Raw genomic sequence first — 21,738 nt, 5'->3', positions numbered from 1 at the left:
ATGATGTTTCATGGTAGTAGGGTATATCAAACAGGATTTAATTTTTGAGGAATTGTCCCTTTGATTTCCACAGCTCATCTGAAAGTAGCAGGACTTTCTCTTCTCATTTAATAGAAAACTAAATCTTCTGCCCTTAAATTTATTACTTCTTCCAAACTCCAGAAATAATCAAAACAGATGTCCATATTTGAATAGTTTTTCAAACAATTTCATGTTTTAAGAGCTGAAATAACATAAAATAATTCAAATTATTAGTTTATCCCATCTTCTAAGGAGCTTTCAGTGTTCATGTCTGTAAAACATCTGATTCTACAACCTTTTTTTCTATGCTTGACAGTTGGAGGCAAGGCTCTTGCATTTTACAGACCAGCTGTTATAGTCCTTAAATTGTGGAATACCAGTTTTGTCAAGAACATTTTCAGGTCTTCTAGAGACTTTCTGTGATATTGTGGGTACCTACCCACCCTGGCTAAAAAATACACAGTATGTTTAGTACTTTTAGTCAAAACTAGACACTGTCTTGACTGCAAATATAAATGTATAAACATGTCTGATCCACAGTAAAAATGCTGGCTATTTTTAAGAATATATGGAGGCAGTAAACCCCATCTTTTAATACTAAAATATTTGCTAGTTAAAGACCAATCTATTGCTATTATTTCAGCTGTTTCAGTTGCTTTTAGATTATATGGGGAATGCCAATTTATTTTAAAATGCTTTTTATGAGCTCTTTTTATTGTAGAGTGACTGTGAAATGCTAATGTGAAAGACTGAGGAAATCTTGGTAACAAAAAGCAATATTGGAAGCACTTTATTAAAAAAAAAGTCCTGATTGCTGCCTTTCGTTGCTATTTCACCATTTTTCCATGTGCAAATGGGTAGCACTTGCATAACAGTGCATTAAGCTGTTTTTCTTTATAGTAACTTGTACTTTGATTGCATTTGATTAGGTTAACATATAGTCAGAAAGACTTGACTGCTGGGTAATGCCATTTTCATGAAAGAAATAATTTGCAAAAACCTGAGAAGTCTTGGATATAGGGAACAGGATGGGAAGATCAAGTTTTACAAAAGCACCCTTACTGTCTCCATTCCCTATGTACTTAAAACTAGTCTTAGCTTACACCTAGTTTGTACCAGGTGGGTGTTTGGCAATCACATCCATCTCAGTCAAGAGATGGACAAGTTTTTCTGAGTCTAGTGTACTTTGTTTTAATTTTCAACTGTGCACTATGCTGAGAAAGCACACCAGAGCTGAACAAGGTAGGTGTCAGAGTTGTCCAGGGTTCAGAACTCCAGAAGCATTCCTGCCAATCTGAAACCTCCCTCACTGCCGTTGGGGGTTCAGTGTGGGATCCCTGGACGCACTGCTTCCATCCACCTCTGTGGGCAGCTGCAGGAGGTACTGCCTGCTCCCTTGGCTGCCAGCATTTTCTTTCCTGTAGGCAGATTTTCTTTCAAAAACAAGAAACTCACAGAACCTTGTTACTGGGCCAAGATTAAGCCTTTCTTAAGCATCCCATAGAATGCTTGTTCCTCAGAATTAAAATTTGCAGGTTGCAGTTACCACTGGGGAATATGGAAAGGGAAGAACTAATTTGGCCTTGTATTCTGAATTTTGCCATGACATCTTGTAATGTGGTTTCTGATTCTTGTAGTTACTCTGTATAACTTGGAGGTGTCAAACTGAAAATTTTTGTTTTCCTTTGATGGTTGTACCACAGATTGTAAAAGCACAACACCCCTCTCATTGTAAAAATACTCTATTTATTGCCACTGAAACATTCTTTTCTACAGTGTGTGTTTGTCAGTAAATTTCTGTTAAATTACATACAAGGTTTACATTTGTGTATTCACTTGACCATACATCACATGGTTGGAAAATTGACAACTAGTTTTTTAATCCTGATTACATGCTAAGAGGTCTAGATCTATCTTAAGCATAACTAAGAAGTTTGAATTGCACAGATAACTTTTAGCATCTGAGTCTGGAGTTCTCAACACTTAAAATTTGCTTGTAAAGTATATATGTGTAATAAATGAGCATGGTGTACTATTCTATCTGCTTCAATATAAAAGTGTTATTAGTGAAACCCAGTGTGATGCACTCTGAGTCGCTCCTTGAAGCCAGTAGCCAAACTGGTGCTGATGTAAGACTATTTATATTGTAGAGACCTAGTGTTTTCCTGACCCTATATAAAACATCTTCAGAAAGGTTGTTTGGGTTTTTTTCTTCCTAGAAATAAACATTTTGCTAACAATCATTAGGTGATAAAGGGGAAGCTGTACTGTCTTCCTTTAGGAGAGCAAACAACTTGGGTAACAATGCACTTGAGTAGTTTTAAGAAAGTGGATGATGCATGGACTATGCTTTGTAACATTTTAAGTCAAATTTTTTGGAAGTCAACATTACTTTTGTAACAGTTCTAAAGAGTTTCAGAATTTGTTTGCTCAGGCGTATTTATTTGGACCAGAAATGACTGGAAAACTCTGGATCACAGCGCTGCATGTAGAGAATTTCACTATGATTGTTATGTTTGGGCTTTGAAATAACAAATTTTGTTGCAATTGCTTGGCTGACTCTACTGGGAATAAATTTGCTGTCTTGCTTTACTTGGAAAAGCATGCTAAAAGCTTATGCTGCTTCCTGTTGGAAAACAGCAGTGACTTACAAAATTAGCACATTAATGCCAATTATAAATATAATGTCATACCAGTGGGAGTATCTCCTTTTTATTCAAGAGAACACATATGTGGTGAGGAGACTTCAGGTACTCTGGGAACACAAACATAAAGTCGCTATTCACAAATAGCTGACAAGGCAAGGAAGCAAAATTTGGCGAAAAATCTCAAAATCAGCATTCATTCTTAGGGAGGCAAATGTCGTAGAGTTTCGTGCTGTATAGAATTCTGTCAGTGGATTACATATTTTTAGGCTTTGCACTCCTTAGAGGGTCTAACTTTGGCTCTATATTTTATTTTGTTGGCGTAGATTGCTGGATTGCTTCCTTTCCTCATCTTTTTCCCTTTTTACTCCCTTTCATAAATTCTGTTGTTTGGGAGTGCTTGTTTCTGTGTGGGAGGTCAATGTGCAGAGAAAGCAGAAGCCTCTATTCTTCAGAGACTTTACTGTTGCCTTAGAAAAAATAATTTTCCAGCCAAACAGAGAATGGGCCATAACCAGGCACTGCATTTTGTCTCTCTTGCTTCTGCTTTTCAAAAATAAACTTTAAAAAGCCAGCAGATAGTTAAAAAAAACTAGCAATCTTGGCATGGGAATGTGAAAGTGGTGGAAGCTGGCAGGAGTAATTCCCAAGTATTGTGTGTGTATCGTACTAGAGGTGGGATGTGGTGCCCTGAGCAATGGCAGACTGGCTCTGCGCCACGCTCCATTCTCCACTTTTCTTGGAACTGCTCCTTTGCAGATCTAATTATATGGTGCCAGGAGACTCTGCAGATAGCTCAGCAGTAACTCCCACTCTTGCTGGGCTGGATTTCAGTTTATTTGGAGTGTAAAACTTGCACACAAACGCTAGATTGTATCACAGCTTTCCACAAGTTTTGGCCAGCGTCCAGGAGATACAGCATGATGCAGTGTGGCTGCTTTTAAACTGCTAACTCTGCTTTAGACTTCTCTGTGCTTTTCAAAAATATTTATTCACTTGATTCCTCTCGCCTCCTATTGTTTTAAAAATTTGATGTTGTGTGAAATCTGGTGTTAACCTCTTAACATCTTGCTACAGACTATCTAAGTGAAGTGTCTTTCCAGATACTAAAACAAAATTATTTGACCAGTCTGAAATAATTGAGTGGAATTTGCAGGAGGAGAGGCCAGGAGGAAAGTGAATTTAGAGAATGGTTTTTAACTGTACTGGCGTTGAAGGTTGTCTTTACAATTGATCAAGTGACAAAATTTACAAGTAAATGTTTTTCCAGAAGGGTTCAAAGTAGCTGCAAATACAAGATAATGAATGCTACTAGAATGATTTGGGATATGATGTGGTTTCCTGCCAGTGTTTTAAAGTTTTACTCTGTTTACTGTTCCTGCTAACTCTTTTGGTTAAGAAATTAATATTCTGCAACTTTATTACATATTTTAGAATTAGTCTCTAGAAATTAAGTTGTTAAAAAGGGGGGTTTTATGGTGAAAACAGTTTTTGCTGCTGTTCTACTTGCTTTGTTAGAATAAGAGGTGATGATAGCTGTAGTAATGAACGGGGGGGGCAAGAGGATCTTCTTGATCTGATGCTTTAAAGAGGGAAGGGAAAAGGCGTGTGTATGGGAATGGAGTGGGAATAATATGGGTTTAAATTATCTGTGGGGGAAAACTGAGATGGTGGGTATGGGAATGAGAAGTGCCTTGGTGGAAATAGAAGTATACTCAGATGGGAGAAGGACAAGATGAGAAGGAGCACTCAGTAGGACATGTTTGAAAGCATGAGACAGAAAGTCTAGACAAGAAAGTATGTTGTAGGCCTAAAATTAACCAGAGTTAGAAGAATATTTCTGTGGCAGTGATTTTAAGTTCTCAGAAGCAGATAGAGGAAGAAACTCCAGTTTTGGAAATAGCTTTGGGTGTGGCTGAAGGCTGAAGTTCAGAAGGGCAGGAAATAATTTCCCTTCTTCTCCACTTAGTGTAACAAGCAGTGACTTTTTTTTTGTATTTTGCCAGCTGATTTTTCTTATGAAATTTCTCATGAATGGGAAAAGAGAGCAACTTAATACACTGAATTATTTTTTAATATAAAATAAATTCTGTAACTTTGAAAAGTAGCGGGTTTAGCAGAGTCGTGTTTGGTAATGCAAATAGAATTTGGATAGCTTTGAGATCGCTCTCCCTGCACAAGAGAAGACAAAAGGTTTGTATTTAGTAGTTTAGTGAATGCAGCTGAAGGGAGAAGGTACAGCTGTTCTGTGCTGGGGAGAGGGACAGGGATAGCACAAGATCAAATAGTTGCAAACTATTAATTGGGCTGGAAACAAACTGTGGTGGTATTGTTTTCTTGTTTGCTTTGGTTTTTTGAGCCAGATTGGAGGAGGACAGAAAGGGCAAGAAACTGAGCTGCTTCTGTGAGCTGCTGTGTGTTAGACTTGCTTGCAGTAGCAAGGTCTGCAGGCTCAGGGTGTCCTTTGTGGTGGTGTTCCAATTGACTTCTTTTTCTCTTTCCCTTAAAACCATTTCATTGCTTGGTTGGTTTGTATTGCATGACATATATTTGAACTGAAAATGAGAAGTATTCTTAAAACTTATGGATTATGTAGGTAGCTGCATGTATTACTTGAATGCTACTATTAAATACTTAGTGTAATGCCTTTTGCTCATAAGATACCCAGTGTTAGTGATAATGTTTTAGTAGATGTAACTCTCCTCTCTTCAGCACAAATGCACTGCCAAGAAAACTGTCTTCTGTGGTGCAGGAACTGATTATATAATTTCAAAATCATAACATTAAAATGGGTAATAAAAAACCCCCTGCATTAATTTTTTTAATGTATGCATTGAAAAATGTGCATAGATAAACACATGCTGTGTATATGCAATAATGTATGTCCTTTCCTTTCTTACATTTCCCCAGGTGTATGTGGAATTTGATGACCTTGAATGGGAAAAGCGAGAATGGGTTAAAGTTTATGAAGATTTTGCAACCTTCTTGGTGGAGTACCAGCTGGTCTGGGCAAAAAGAAAGGACCCAAGCCAGACTCAGGGATCAAAGATCAAACAAATTCAATGGCCTGCATTGGTAAGATACTTTAACAATTGCATTTACTAGAGCATTTAATTCTCTTTAATTTGGTCCTTAAGAAACTGTCTAGGTTACTCCAGTGATGATGGGAAGTGATGAGCATGGAGGGGACGAATGGTAAGAAAAGGATAAGAAAAAACTAGTAAAGCTTGTTTGTATTGGAGGGGTGGAGTGATGTGATAACAGTCACTCATCTTCCTTTTTGAATCAACCTAAAGCATTGCAGAAGTGTCTCTGAGTGACATAATAGGATTAATGTCACGTTATATTTGTAACATGCTTTGACTATGTAAACTTACTAATAACACATCTTACTGCTCTGGGGAGAATTGGAATTAAGGTGAAAAATAAACCCTTAAGATTGTGTACCCTTAGCTTCCACAAAGAAGTTATCTGAAATTCAGGTCAGAGTTCAGAAAGATGAAAAAAGATTATTGAAGTAAGTGGTAATTGTTTGCCTGACTTATGAGGTGATGCTTGTGACTCTATTCTTTCTGGATTGGTGCCCAAGCATTTAAAGCTGTTGAGATAACTGCTAGGAGGCTGTGTGCATTTGTGACATGCCTTTAGATATATCTGATGAAATAATCTAAAAAGCAGTAAACATGTATGCATTTTTTCTCCAAAGAAACTGGTAGTGCTATCAAAGTCTTCAGAAGAGCCAAATAGATGTGAGACTTTGGGAACCTACTGTATTGGATGGTTTTGCTTTGTATACAGTTGGGGAAGATTCCTCACAGATGGTAGGTGAAAGGGGGCTCCAACACATTTGTGAAAATGATGAAGGGAAGTCTTAGATATATTTGATAATAAGCTTAATACCTGTAACTTTACACTTGGTTTTTTTGGTGTTTACAGTCATAATGAATTTAGATGATGATATTTTTTTCCTCTGGCTTTTTTCAAGATACTTTTCATATTCTTGTCTCTGAGCACCTGATGGATTTCTTGGAATGCTGTTGCGGGATAATATTTTTGTTATTATAAATAATAAAAATAAAAAAGCTGGGGTAGTCATGCTGAAGGTCGTGAAGCAGTCTGATAAAAAAGCCATAGATGATTTTGGATCTACTTACTCCTCTTCAGTTAATATTCTTACTTGACTCAGCTTGTATGTTTGTGCTAAGGTACTTGAGCAAAGGAAGCTAACTTTCTGGATGTACAGGCTGAGTCATATATTTGCTTGTACAGGCAAGTTAGTATATCTTTGAGCAAGAATTTTTAGTTTTAGGGAGCCATGTTATTTGCTCTTTGAAGCCACCATCTCTCCTTGATTGAGCTGAGTGTTTTAAAATCTGTTAAAAACTTAGCTTAGTATCTAAATACTCTGCTATTTTACATGCTTTTAATTTCACCCTCTAGGATAGAGATCCTTCTTGGGTTTAGAAGGGGTGTATTTCTATAAAGTATTATGGTTTGGCTGCTGATCCTGTTCACAAGTTGAAAGTATGTATTTGCTAATGGGTGGAAGTGTTTTGGTTGACTCTTTCTCCAAACAGACGCTTTTATCAAGCTTGTGCTGGTCCAGCAAAAGGCAAAAACTTTTCTTCTTCCATCTCTGTCTTATAGATTCCTTTTTTTTTTTTCATGTTTACATTCTTGAGGCCGCTGATAGGCATGAGAAGGAAGATTTTCAAAAGATCTGCCTCCTGCTTTTACACTTAAAAAGTTGAAATTGTATAGTCTGAAGTGAGGCTCAAATAGCCTGTCAGGTCACAGTTTTCAGATGTTAAGGATGACAAGTTCTCAGCATTGGTACTTGCCTCCCTACAGATGTTCTAGCAGTTGTTTCCTGAGTCAAACCCTCTCGTTATCCATTCCAGCAAAAACATATTTGAGGGAAAATGTGGATACAGGATATTAGCTGTAATTAGAGCAAATGCCTTCCACAGAGACCTCCCAAGGTTTTGCTCTGTATCAATAGCACCTCTGAGCACACCATGGCATGGGGAACAATGAGGGTGCTCAAAGTAGCATGTAACTTTTGGGTTTTGTTGCCAGACTGTCAAAACACTGCGGTGGACTGGAGTGGATGAGCTCAGTGAAGGTTTGTGTGGTGCATTTTCCTGTGGGGGGTGTTTGGTTTGTTTATTTTCTGAAACAAGACTTACTAAAATTAAGAAAACATGAAAAAGGTGGTAAAAAATTTGTTGAACAGCAGTAGGAATATTTGCACTTTTATGTGAAATCCTAATTGTAGTCATGGTAATACACACATTTTGAAAAAGTGGAGTCTTGATGTAGCCTTTAAAGGAAAAGTTTCACGAGTTCCCATGCATGTGAACAATATTGAAGAAAAATCATACCAAAATAAAAGTTTTTGGTACAGCTTTATTTTGGATGCTAAGGTAAACGGAGCAAAGGAATATTTTAGAAAATTTAATGTAGTATTTCTCTAGGATCTTTACCTTCGGTGGAGTGCATGAAAACTGCTTATTTATTTAGATGGTTCTTATCACCTTCTCTTCTTCTTTGATTAAAGTACCCTGTATTTACTGTATGGTATTCAAGGCTGAGCAGAAGACAAGGTCTGCAATTGCTGCAGAACTTTCTGTGGGTAATTATCAGTCTAGTGTCTGAGTACATCACAGTTACTGTTTTCTTCACTCATTTGTGTGATATGATGTAATCTCCACTTTATAGATGACATTTCTAGAATGCAGGTTGTTTACAAATGTTGCTATTTTAAAGTGCCTGAGGTGTAGCTATTCCTGAAAGCACAGCATCCATTGACCTTGTGGAGCTGTACTTTAAGATTTTAGCCTCTATAGTCAGGCTGAGAAAGGGAGGAGATGGGAAGTACTGGCTCTTTCTCCTTGTTTAGAAACTCAGTAACTGGAGAGGAGTAGACTTATCACCTGAATTCAGTTTCTCTCATGATGAGATTATATTTTCTTAAGTGGAGTTCCTGCCTCAGGTGAAGAGTTGGCTGTAAATGAACCTGTAGTCCTATTCCCAGTAATAAGCTTCATTGTGATGACTTCAAGTGATGACTTTGACTGGAAACCTCTGTCACTTGCAAGGCTGAGGAGGAGGGAGGAGCTGTAGTGTCTCAGGTTGTTCATGCTGCAATCAAATGCTTTTTTTCCCTGTGAGATGATTTCCTGGGAGCACTGGAGGACTTGGCGGCCTAGCTGATATAACTGGAAATCACCCTGCATGTGAGGTGTTTGCAGTCATAGAAGAAAAGACTGTCAAGAAGCCTAAAGAAATGGCAATAGTGATAAGCAATGTCAGTGTATGTGTAGCCTGGATACTGGGGAAGAAGTTGTTTGGTAAACAGTGCTTGTTGTTTACCTTGAAGTAATAGAGATGCTTTACAGATGTCACTGGAGGAGAAAACTTCTTGGCCAAACTGTTAGCATAGGAAAAAATGAAAGTATGGATTCTGAAAAAAGAGTGTAGGTAAGTAGAAGTGAGTGGTGTGCATTTCCACTTCAGGGATTTAAAAAAGTAGCCAAGATAAGATTGAAATTGAAGGCATCAGTTTGGGTTAGTAAAATAAAGGGGGGTAGATATCACAAAGATTCAAAAAGACAGGAGTGATAGGCTCAAAGTGATGGGTTAGGGGAATCACCAGTACTTCCAAAATGAGGCAGAATAGGGTTTTGAATTTCTCAGAAATAACTTAGCAGCAATTGACATGATGAATAATTGACATGAAATTTTTTGACCTGTAGGTAGATAAAGAGTAGTTGTATTTTAGGGAGAGTAAATTAATTTACTGATGTAGAAATAATTTGGGTACTATGATGTTAGAGCTCAGTGATAAAATCATGCATATGATATAATTCAGTCTGAAGTCTTAGGAATATGGTGGTATCCCCTCAGCAGCCAAGAGGGGAGATAGAAGTACATGTGTGGGCAGGATGACAAATTAGAGCCAAGGTTTTAAGGTGGACTGAACAGAATGCTTCTGTGAGCTGTCAGTTTGAATTTAATTACTGCCTCTCTAATTGCATATTAAAATATCTAGAAATGAAGCACAGAGGAAGAAAATGAGATGACAAATAATAGAAGCAGCTAGAGACTTTTTAGAAAATAATAGAATATTGTGCAGGAAAAGTTTTAAGGTGATAGACTTACTAGCAGAGGGCACTATGGTAGAAACATCGATAGCAATTCACGTTTTTTCACAGCATCAACTGTACATGTTTTAGGCATAGGAAGGTGTGGGCTGAGTGTCTTTTTCCTAATTTTGTTTGGGAAGAGAGTTTTGGAAACCTGAATGATATGCTGAAATGCATATTTGTTATTGAAGGTCTAGGGATAGAAATGAAAGAAAGACATTTCAGACAGGCATTTTAAGAAGCATGTTCCATCATCTTGGAAAGAAAAGAGGGAAAGAATAATGGAAAATGCAGTTATGATTAAATGAGTTTAAGGTTGATAGTTTACGGCAAGTTTGTACTTTCAGGCAAAGGATCTAGGAGAACACAAGAAGTTGGAAAGAAAAGGATTGAAACTGGATATAGAGAAAAGTGGATACATGGAAGAAGAACACGCCTGAGAAACTTCTGTAACAAGAAAGAAAGAGGCTGTTGTAGAACAGAAAAGGAAAAGTATTATCTTATGTTGGCCTTTGCCTTTTGGAAGAAACTGGTCTTGTGCAGGATAGGTGTCCAAAGAGGAAACAGTTTAACTCAGTATACTGTGATTAAAAACAGGACTGGGGAATAGTATATTTAGCTGGCAGGGCAGAGCTGGGTGCTTGGGATGATGGTGAGTCAGGGTGCTTCATGTGTTCTACTGGGTAGACCTTGTTTTGTGAAGTATGTGTTGCCTTTTTTAATACCTATAAACCAACCAGTGCTGCTTGTGAATTCAGTCTGAATACATATATAATAAATCAGAAGAAACCCCATAGTATTTTGTTGCTCTGAATATGAAGACAATGCTTCATTAGCTTTACAGTACTCACCTTGTCAAACCAACTGATTTGCCCTTTGGTCTCAACTAATACAAAGGTCTGCAGTAACTGTCACTGCCAGTTTCAGGACTAGTATACAGCAAGAACTGGTTCTCCTGCAATTCTATGTTTCTGAGGAATATATAGATAAAAGCTAAAATACATTTTCATGAAGAGGTCCTGAATATGCATATCTCCTAAGGTGGGGAGGCTGGAAGAACAACTCAACTTCCCCCCTGCCCCAGTAAAAAAAATGAGCATGCCTGTTTGCCTGTCTCACTTTCTTGGAACGAGTGAAATCATTGCTAAACCAGTGCCTTGAAAAACCAGTCTTTCCTGGGACTCTGAGCAGGGCTCTGGAAGAATGTAGAGCTTTAGCCAGACTTATAGCAAAAACAGGGACAAAGACTGAATCTTCACTGGCAATGATGAACCCTTTTCCATTGTGAGAATCTGATTTACAATGGCCAGTGGCACATGTGGGACTGTGGGTCTTCAACCTGACTGTCATGCTGATGAGGAGGTCATCTTAGAGAGGAACAAAATGATATTTGTTTTGGGTGGCAGTGGATGTGTTTGTTCTGATTAGACGTTAATGAGCCCAGTATGTTCATGTGCTGACTGCATGTTAAGGCACTTAGCCATAAAGTATATGAGGAGAAGTGTTCCTGGATACATGGAAGAGAAGACTTGTCCTCTGACCTTATGTAACCTTTTCTCTCCTCCCTCTCTGCCCCTTTGTTCCAGCTGTCAGTTGCAGAATCCCTTTACTTGACTGCATTCTGCTTCAGATGGCTTGGTTGTGTTGGATTATGAAGCAAATACTTTCAAAGTGCCAGTTAATTGTCATTTCTATCATGATTGAAGAGTTTGTGCAACAAGCTTCTACAGGGCTTCCAGAGGTTCTTGAGGCAAATCAGATTCTTTATTTTTGGCATGATAATGGAAAGTAGAACAGGCTCCTTGTTCATTTCTGTTTCTGTTGCACACTACCACTTTTTCACTCTTTCAAGGATTTATTTCCTTCTTTGTCTTCATGATCTAATTTTAGCATTTATGAGTAAGTTTTATTGCAGCGGGTGATGATGAGGTGCCGCAACCTTCCGAAAGTGTCTCCAGTAAGGAAAGAGTTGCTTTGGTGGCACAGGCTCACTCACAAGATGGGAAAAAATTGTACATGCCAGGTAGCTAATGCAGCAGATGGAGAAGAGGCAGGAAGGGTCCTTGTATAGGGTCAGGCCAGGCTTATTCCAACACAGGCAAAGGGTCCAGGGAAAAAGACCAGGAGCATGGAAGGAACCAGGTTGAAATATGGGGAAAGAGGAGTGGAACATGGGATCAGGGTCCAATGGGAATAGGGAAAATGGTGCATAAGGCAGGGTAAGGGACTGGGGAAACCAGTGGGGTGATAGGGATGGGATACTGCAGCAAACTGAGGCCAATGGGGATCAGGGAAAGGGAGAACAGTCATGGGAAAGGCCATATAGGGAAGACAAGGGCAGTCTGGGCCAATGAAGAGAACAGAACTGGGGCACATTAACATAAACCTGCAAAGGACTGTGGGGAGAAGCCTTTCATCGCCATGCCCTAAGTGCATCTTTGACAACTTCAATATCCCTCCTTCCAGAGCATGACAACTGTTGTCTCTGGCAGGCCCCAGGGTCTCCACAGTTTATCTTTTATATGTTGATCCCATGGCTCATTTTGATCCCTGTCAAAATCAGGAGCTTCTGTAGGTATTGCTGATGTTCCTCTGCATATTCAGTTACTTCATTGGAGCCTACTCTCTCTCTCTGTGCAATGAAAAATAGAGGTATACTCTGCTAGATCCTATAATTAAATCCTCAGCAGACACTCAAAATACACCAGCAGTAAAAAGAAATTAATTCACAAAGGATTACTGTGTATATGAAAAGTAAGGCAAAGAGAAGACTTGGTCTTCTGAGTCCTAAAAATAAGTAAAAACTTTGAGGATATTTCAAATTTGAGGGAAGGAAGTACCGTAGTTTCCAGTGAAAACAATCAAAAAAGAATAGTGTTTTTTTCAGGTACTTTATTCTCTGAATTAAAATTCTAGTGCTTGTATCCCTTGGTAATATGGGGTAAAGATGAGATATATGCAATAGAGGAGAAAATGCTTGGAAGCTGTCAGCTTTTGGAAAACTTTAGAGCTTGGGGAAGAGAAAATTTAAGTAACTGACTCAGCAGAGCATAAATGACCTGATTTTTGCTGCATTGTGAAAGACAGTAACATGCAGAAACAGCACTTGGAGATGGTTCAAAGATTACTTTGTAGGAGATTACATTACTGTAATATTCCCACAGAACATAAACATCTCAAGCAGTACCACATCCCGCCTGTGTACTTTGGCACCTGCTTCTTATAAACTACTGCTTACTGGGAGTCACTGCTCTCCGTGCAACCTTCTAGGGAGAGCCATTACCTTCCCAGGACATGCCCCAAATGAAGAGCAATAAACTGGAATCTACCTTCCCAGATGCTTGGTTTTGAAATATGGGTGTTGCCCTGTGGCTTTCCACTCTGGAAGTGAGTGATGGGATGGAAAGCCTCACTGCAGTGCTGTTTTCTAGGTGGCCCTGGTACTTTCTGTGCACTTTACACTACTGCATTGGTTGTTCCAAATTTTTTTCTCTTGAGCTGTTGGCTAATGGCAGGCTTCCATTTTACCTTCTTTTTAAATTTGTACTAGTAAGCTTTTTTTGTGTGTGAAAGGATTTAGTTTTATAAAAACATGCTTATGTAATTTTAAAAAAAAAATTTTTTTGTAGTTAAGTGCTGTGCTAAGGATAGCTCTTAATGTTAATTTCATTTATAGAAGTTACAGAATTCCAAACAAATTGAGTATTTTCTAGACTTCAACAGTAACCACAACTCATGTTGATCATACTGGACTGGGAGCTGCCATTTTGGCAGCTCATATAGAGAAATCTGCTTTAGTATGTCACAGCATCCTGGATGTCTTTTTACCTTAGGTTCTTTCCTGCTTGTAAAGCACTACTTGTTCTCCAAGGGTTGTGCCAGTTTAAAAAACCTTACACACTGTGTAGCATTCTCCAGCAATCCTCCCAGTTGATGTGCCTCTGTCTCTTGCACCTGTTCCAAAGCCAGATAGCAGTGAAATGCTGGTGATGATTTACATGTCTTTCTGTAAAAGACAGACATAAAGCATCTTGAGGTTCCATATACAAGCTGGACACTTAAAGCCGAGCAGTTGAAGCCACGGCTGCAGGGAGCTCAGTGCAGGGTGACTGCTTGCATATTGATAACTGATATTTATAACTGATATTGCTGGAACCTAGGCTGGTTTGGAAATATGGTTATACTCCTGTTGGTAACCCAGTCAGCTGGACTGAAGTTAGTGTCAGTGTATCTGAACTGTATTCACAATTTGGCTTCAGTGTTGACCTACTGCACAGCTTTGTGTAGAAGAGCCACGAGGTATGCTGGATTCTCTGGAATTCACTGGAAAGTCTTAAGTATTTGAGGTTTTTTTCCCCAACAGCATTTATGAGAACAAAATTTTCACTTGTGCTGAAGAAAAAAAATTGCTTTGTAGCTGTCTAGATTATCTGCATTTTTTTCAGTTAATTAGAAATATAGCTCTACTTTGGAGATAGCACAGTGAGCAGGATATAGGCTGGAGGATGCAAGTGGTTATTTAAGCACAGTATTGTGTAAGTTCAACTTCCAGAGCTTGAACTTTGGAAGGTGATTGTGTATCTACATTAGACTCATCACTGTCAGTCTTACGTGGTGCTGTTTATATAAATTATGACTTATAAGTCTATACATTACATACATGTGTGTGGAAGTGTATTTATAGATTGTGTGTATAGAGATATGCACACAAACAGAATTTTTTTCTCTATATGTTAAAAACATTCTTTAAAAGCCTATCTTTTGAACTATACCTGTTGAGAGTCTGTGTAGTGAGGGAGAGATGTCAGCATGGTACTTGTCCTGCATCCCAGCAGTGGCTGTCCAGATTAAGGAAAGCTGTGCCAGAAGACCTCCATCTCCAGATATTGCTCAGTGTTTCTCTTGTGATGGCAGGAGGAGCAGCTGGGCTTTACATCTGTCAAATCCATTTAGCAGCTAATTTTGAAAGCCACCCACTCTTCAGATCTCCACTGCTCTTTCTGTGCATTAATAAATTGTCAGCTGTACAACAGTGAAACACTGCTCTCATCATGCTTACTTGAGTAAGGTAAGTTATGGAAAGCATAATTAGAATTTTATGAGCTTCATGTTCTTCTTTCCCAGAATTCCAGCAGTTTCTCCTGTGCTTAACAGTGAATACCACGATGTGTTGTATGAAGTCTCAATGTCCAACTTACATATATAGCAGTGTGGAAAACCCACCCAAAATGTGATGACCTTCTTCTGTAGAAGGTACTTCAGTAGGTTACAGTGGATACATGGGGCCTGGTGCATTCCTGTTCCTCCCATTCTCATACAGCTGAGACATTGGAGCATCAGGTGAAATTCATGTCAAAATAAAGTAAAAATGTGACCATCAGCACCAGGCACTGTGTTTTCCCAGTTAAGGGCAAAAGTTCTGTATTTTTCAAATGAAGATCTCTTTGGTATTCCCAAGAAAGCATATCCTTCAGCTCCCCCTGTATTTTGGTAACAGACGTGCATACAAGGTAACTGTGCCTCTAAGGTCTCTTGGTAATGCTGAAAGGGCCATGCTGCTACCTCCCCTTTTTGGCACTGTGCCTTAAACCCACCTCAGTCTCAGTTAGATGCAGAATCTCTGTCCCTTCCATTGCACAAACTATTCTTTTAGTTTGCACTAAGCACTTGTGAACCAAGCAGACATATATGTGAGAATGAAGTGTTACTGTTTATTTCTATTATGCATTGTCTATACTTGAATTGTATTGATCACGTTTGATTTATTATATTTTTTTTGTTTCATTTTGTCATTCTCAGGGCACTGCATTTGAAAAAAAGTTTGAAATGAGATGTTGGTAGTTACTTGCCATTAACAGAAATTTATTTTGCTGGCAGATGTTGTGGGTCTTCAGTTACACTAAAACAGCTAAATCAAGTATTTGGACATAAAAATCATAGGTGCTAAAGCATTATAAATGCGATGTTAGTGATATATTTATCATGAGCAATCTTTTCCATACATGGCAGTTTCTTGAGGACAGGAAAAGTAAAATTTCCACAGCAACCTCATGCACTGCTGAAGTTGTTCTAGCAACAGTTTGACGTTTTACATCTTGTGTGTTTGCTTTTTAAATTTATCTTAACTGAGAAAACTGAACATAGGAAAGTTCAGGAACAGACTGTCAGCTTGAAGTATTTAACTTGCATGAGGAGGGTAGCTGAGTGGAATCTGTGTTTTGTATTTTTAGCATCTTAAACTTTCTGCTAACTTAATTTTGTAGCAAAGTGACTATCGTGTGCATTTTTTTGGAAAAACAAACCCTGAAGCAGTAAACCCCCTATGTCCTCTATTCCTGACTTCAGTGTCACAAGAGCAGTCTCCTGAAGTACTTGCCACTTCTTTCCATGTGCATTTTTGTATAGGAACACATGTTACTTTCTGAACTTCGTGTTGCACCAGTTATGTTGGCATGGATGTGATCGGAGTTTCTGAAGGTCTTCTTGGATCTGGTGGCTCTGTGTTTGCCCCAGCTGGGCAGGAGGAGTGGAAATGTTGGTTGGCTGCAGGTCATACCATTCATGATGATGACTGTGGTGCAGTTACTGCCTAATCACAGATTACCTGGAATTGTGAGGGAGTATTGATGGGAGAGAAGGATAGAGGAGAAGGCTGCTGAAGGCACAGGTTGGTTTCTTCTGCTGAGCAATTTTCCTGTCCTCACTTAATACAGGTTTTTTTTAATATGCTGTGGGTTCAAAGTCCATTTGCTGTGCACATGCAGAGGCCAGGGCTGGGAGCATATTGTTTTACCACTTCCTTTCTCATACCTTTGGATTAACATCCTTCCAGCTGCTGGCTAAATCAGGAAGTTGAGTCAAGGGCTAGAAATGGCAAAGATACATCCAATGACTTTTTGAAAGAAAAAGCAAAAACTTAAACTGAAGGCATTTGTGTTTCTCTTTGCGAAGTCTGTCCTGTTAGGGTGATGTCTGTCCTGAACAGATGGATAGCAGTGAAACAACACTGAAACAACGCTGAACACCATTTAATTTTTTGCAAATCATCAGGTATCAACAAACCACTTTATGTTCTCAGTGAGTTTAGAACACTTCTGGTTTTCTGGCATCTACTGCGTGATATATTCACGTAAATCTGTTACATGAGGTCGTTGGTCAGAGACAGATAAACGACACGAATTCTGAGGATCACGTGACAAAACAGCCAGATTTTTTGTTTGGAACTTGCTTATGTAAGGGGTTTGAATTTCCTGGGTCTAGACAACTGATGGGTTGGATCTTGGACTGCCCAGCTAAAGATCAGTGAGAGGTCTGCAGCTTAGGACAGAATGTGATTGGGTGAAGTCCCTGTTTGGGTTTGAATATATCCTATCATTGTTCACCCAGGGACCTGTTCATCAAACCAGGCTCCCTGAACTGAGTTTCTTATTCATGGCCAAATTATTTGCCCAGCTACAGACCAGCTGTGCTGTGAGAGCACACACATGGGGGAAAGACATACAGTGAAACTTTGGTTTTGGGATTGGTTTTTTTCCCCCTAACTTAATCTGCACCTCTTTGCAGGAAAGCCTGAGGTTACTTCAGCAATAGTTATTATTAAGACTTTGAGATATTGTATTTTACTTAATGTACATTGCATGCTTAAAGCATTTTTGCAAACAGTATCTTTAATACCAGAAGGTGAATGAGTGTTAAGGACTATATATTTAGGGCTATATAAAGTCTTGGGGAACCAAAACAATTTCAGAAGAGTATTCATTAGGCTGATTTTGTGAGCAATCAAAATAGACTTCTATTGATTAGGGAACTGATCTTTGTTTGAAAGTAATATCCTTTTACAGTAATTAATACTTTACTAGAGAAATACGGCAGACCCCACTTAACCTTAAGTCTGACTTCTTATTTACAGATAGGTGAATTATTAACACAATTAATGATAGAGTGTTTAGTTTTTGTCTACCAACTCTCAGAATGTCCACCAGTCAGTCATTGGAAAAAAAAAATGTATTCAGCTTTTTTGTCTTTTATTAGCTGCTATTGTGTTCCACTTTGACTGTTTCATGGAAAAGTTTTGGTCTATTAGTTAAACAATTTTTGAATAGATCTGTGTAAGAAAAAAATTAATTATTCTTACGTATAATACATAATTCTGAAAAAAATCCGGACTGAGTATTTTAATTTGAAACTTCTCACCAATTTTGAGTCTAGGACATTGGGTAAGTACCTAATTTCTTATAATAAATTATGCAAAATTATATTTCCATTCTTGGCTATAGTTTCAGATGGCTTTGAAAAATTATTGCGTATTTTATTTGAAGGGCTTTACTGAGATTTTAAATGCATATACTGAATTGCTGCAAACTGTAGTAGTACCATTACAATAGGAATAAACTACTGATTAGTAGGGCTGATTGTGAGTGCATGGATGTTATTGGAATCACCGAAACATTTAGATGAATAGTACTTTTTATCATTGGCTGATATATGTAGTTATTTTGAAAGTATAATAATGGAACTTCATATAATACAGCCAAAATCTGTTTATGTGTTCTACAGAATTTTTTGCATTTGAGTGTAACTGTCTTTTTAAGGAACTATGTTCCTATGTGCTTTGGAGTATTTGCTGGAATAGGATGACCTTTGTAGGTCCCTTCCAACTCAGCATATTCTGTGATCCTATTATTCAGTGTTCTGTAAGGCTCAGTTACCAAGCTAAAGCCTGTTGGTTTTGGTTCCAGAATTTCTGTTTGTCCACATATGCTCTTGCTTGTAGTAGTACTTCTACTGTTCTAAATTCTAAATTTTACTATTCTAAAGTACTTGTAGTACTTTAGTCCAAGTTATTAATTAAAAATTTTTAGTGCTTCTAAATGTAAAATCAACTCTTTTGGTTTTTTTCCCCCCACATCATGATTACATAAAGCGCTACAGAAATGACAGGGTATATCTTTGTAGCTTACAGAAAGGAGAGTTTGAAGATGCACCATAAGACATTTCCTTTCAGGGATCTTGTTAGTAATGACTTGTACATGAAGAAGCATCAACACCTCTGTAAACTGCTTATTTGATGTTGCTGATACCAGATGCTTTACTGAAATTTGAGACAAGATGCTACTCCTTTGAATTCTGAAAAATGGGCATCACCACCCCTGTATTCTCCCCTTTTGAACTATTTTCTTCTCTTAGATTACTTAGGACAGACCTAATTGAATCTGGTTTACTTCCTGGGTAAGACACATTTACAAGGTAGCTTGAGAGGTGGTAATGAATTGATTGCTTATTGGCAAGTAGAATGATAGGCATTTGTGTGCAGTCATCTTCTAAGATTCCCAGTCCTTTTATACAGGAGCAGTACTTGAGGCAGTTATGGACAATTGTGGAGGAATTACAGCAAGTCTGAAATGTCTTTTAGAACTCTGTCATCTTGTAAATAACATAAAACTAAAATGCAATCACTGTGTGCATTTATTTATTGATGTTTTTCTACTGTATAGTAAGATGCTCTCCTGTGGAAAAAATCAGTTACAGGTTTGAAATTGCATCAGAACTTTTGTTGAACTTCTTGTTAAACTGATGTCAGGCTGTCATCTTGACAGGCAGAGTTGTATGAACCTCCACCAAGTGCCATCAGCTTTGCTGGTGAAGGTATCTGCAGGTAGCAGTGGTGTCTCAGTCCAGACTCTGGTGCTCTTGCAGCAGAGATTTGCAGATGGAGGGATCATGGACAGTTTTTATTGACTGATACGTGCAATATGCAGAGAACTTGCTGTGACTCTGCTCGTTTTCCTCCAAAAATGTGAAATGGCAGAAATGCAGCTCTGATGTCTGAATATGCAGCAATTTCCTTTCAATTTGGATATCTCAGATAAGCTTTTGTTAGGGAAGAATTGATACAGTTTTCCTATGGTCTCTTATTCATAGTTATGATTTTTCTGTCCTTTATATATATGAAACCTGTATCTTGGAAGATAATCACCCTGTGTAAGTGCTATGTATGCATACTACTAGAAAGTTACACTTCAGGGGAGCTTGATGGCATTCTTAATTGATCATGTGCTTTTTCTAGGCCAAGCTATTTTCCTGTGTTACTGTCAAAACACCAAGTGAACTGTAATTAATTGCATTTTTGTGCACAGCTCTGAAATTATTGCCACTGTTGTAGAATGCAGTTTTCAACATCTTTGGCTGCTGCAATTGCACAATCTTTTAATGACAGACGTACTTGGAGTTCCTTCAACACAAATGACAATATTGGCACACACAGGATTGTATGCTAGATTGTTTATTAGAATAACCAGTGCACTTTTTATTGTGCCTTTTAAACCCTCCTCTGAATATCTAACCTAAGCTTCCTCTCACAGTGACAAAAAGATTGGTGCCATATCCTAAAATGCTACAAATGCGCATACCATGTGCAAATGAAAGCGGGAAGGGCAACCATTCCACACATCCAGGCAGGGAAAGTTGGTGCTGTTGGATGTCATTTGACTGCTCCTGTATTTTCCTGCTCTTGGGGATAGGATGACATCTCACCTACCCAGAACACTGGAAAGCTGTAACAGACTTTCTGTTAGTGTTATTTTCATCAAATTTTGGATAGTAGGGAAGGCAGACTGGCTTTTTCCCTGGTTTTACAGGATTATAACCAATCCCTTTTGTGTGTTAATGGCATTGTAACATATGTTTTAGTATTTGTGTTTACAGTGAGACACAGATGGGTTTGTTTTTTAATCTCTGTAATTTAACTGTGTAAAGAAAAGTACAGGTCTGTTACTTGACCATGGATGTTTCTGGCATAGTGACACTATGAAAGGTAGTTATTTTCTATCAGGGAACTGGTTCTCTTTAACATTTATGTACCTTTTTCACTGATGTTAACCAGGGTCTTAGCATCTCCATTGTGAGTTTAAAACTCAAACTGCAATTTGCTTTCTTGGTACAGTTTCAGTATAGACTTTTCAGCTAAGTCCAGATTTTTGTTGGTTGCCTTTAGAATTTGTCTTTGAAATGAACTAAAAGATCTGTTTATCTTCATGAATGAGAGATGAAGGTGGGAGATAACAGGAAAGTCATTGCAAAATTTATAAAACACAATAAATCATGAATACTGTTATGTTGGCCAGCAATAACATTTTGACTATAGAGAGTAAATGGAGAAAACCCAGTAAATGTTTATATCAAATTTCTTATGGAAAATAAGTCATTAGGCCAAAGCAGGTACTTGCTTCTCACTTGAAATTCTGTTTCCAACTGTGATCCAGAATTGTGAGAAACTAAAGAATATAGATAACCATGAATGCTTGTAACCACAGTAATTTTTATTTATCAGAAATTGGGCCTTATTTTCCATTTCCAAGACAGGCATGAGAAGATGGGTATGAATTACCCACAAATTAACTGTAATAAGTTAAGGCTAGGAAGATTGGAGTTTCTTTTGAAAGCAGTGTTGTGTTCAAACAACCTTCCCATTAGAGCAGTGAAAAGGAGTTTTTTAAAAAAAATCCTTATGTAAAGTGATTTTCCATCCTGTATGTTTTCAGCTATTTTAGTTCTTGGCCATTGGTTTTATCATGCTCTTCAAGTAATTTGTTGTGCACAGAGTTGTTTGGGTTTTCTTAATGCAGGGTTTTGGGTGTCCCATGTCACAGACTGTAGCTTGGATCCACCTTCACTGAATCTTCTGACATTCTTCCCCCATCCTCGTTGACTTTGAGTTCACCAGACCATATTTCTGTGTCTTCTGCCTTGCAGACAAAACCTGTGCTCTTTGTTCTTTACATTTTACTGCTCATTGAACTGTCCCACGCATTAGTCACTCTCTGAGGGAATGAGTTTGCAAGTAGGACCAGTTGTGGAGTGGGGGAAATAATGTAGTTCCTGTCTGAGACCAAGCAATGAAATTCATTAGCCAAGATTTCTTTTTC

General features: G+C 38.2%; 1 protein-coding gene across 1 annotated transcript in view; it reads left to right on the top strand.

The window, feature by feature from the left end:
* Positions 1 to 21,738, top strand: part of JMJD1C (jumonji domain containing 1C) — a 159,313-nt gene that overhangs the window by 47,964 nt on the left and 89,611 nt on the right. The window contains 1 exon segment of the mRNA XM_033065496.1: positions 5,577 to 5,741. Within this exon segment, the coding sequence (XP_032921387.1) occupies positions 5,577 to 5,741 (165 nt within the window).

The sequence above is a fragment of the Catharus ustulatus genome, chromosome 8 (genome assembly GCF_009819885.2).
Source record: "Catharus ustulatus isolate bCatUst1 chromosome 8, bCatUst1.pri.v2, whole genome shotgun sequence".
In the NCBI taxonomy this organism is placed as follows: domain Eukaryota; kingdom Metazoa; phylum Chordata; class Aves; order Passeriformes; family Turdidae; genus Catharus; species Catharus ustulatus.
Note: the sequence above shows the minus strand (reverse complement) of the source record. Positions and strands in the feature narration are given on the sequence as shown.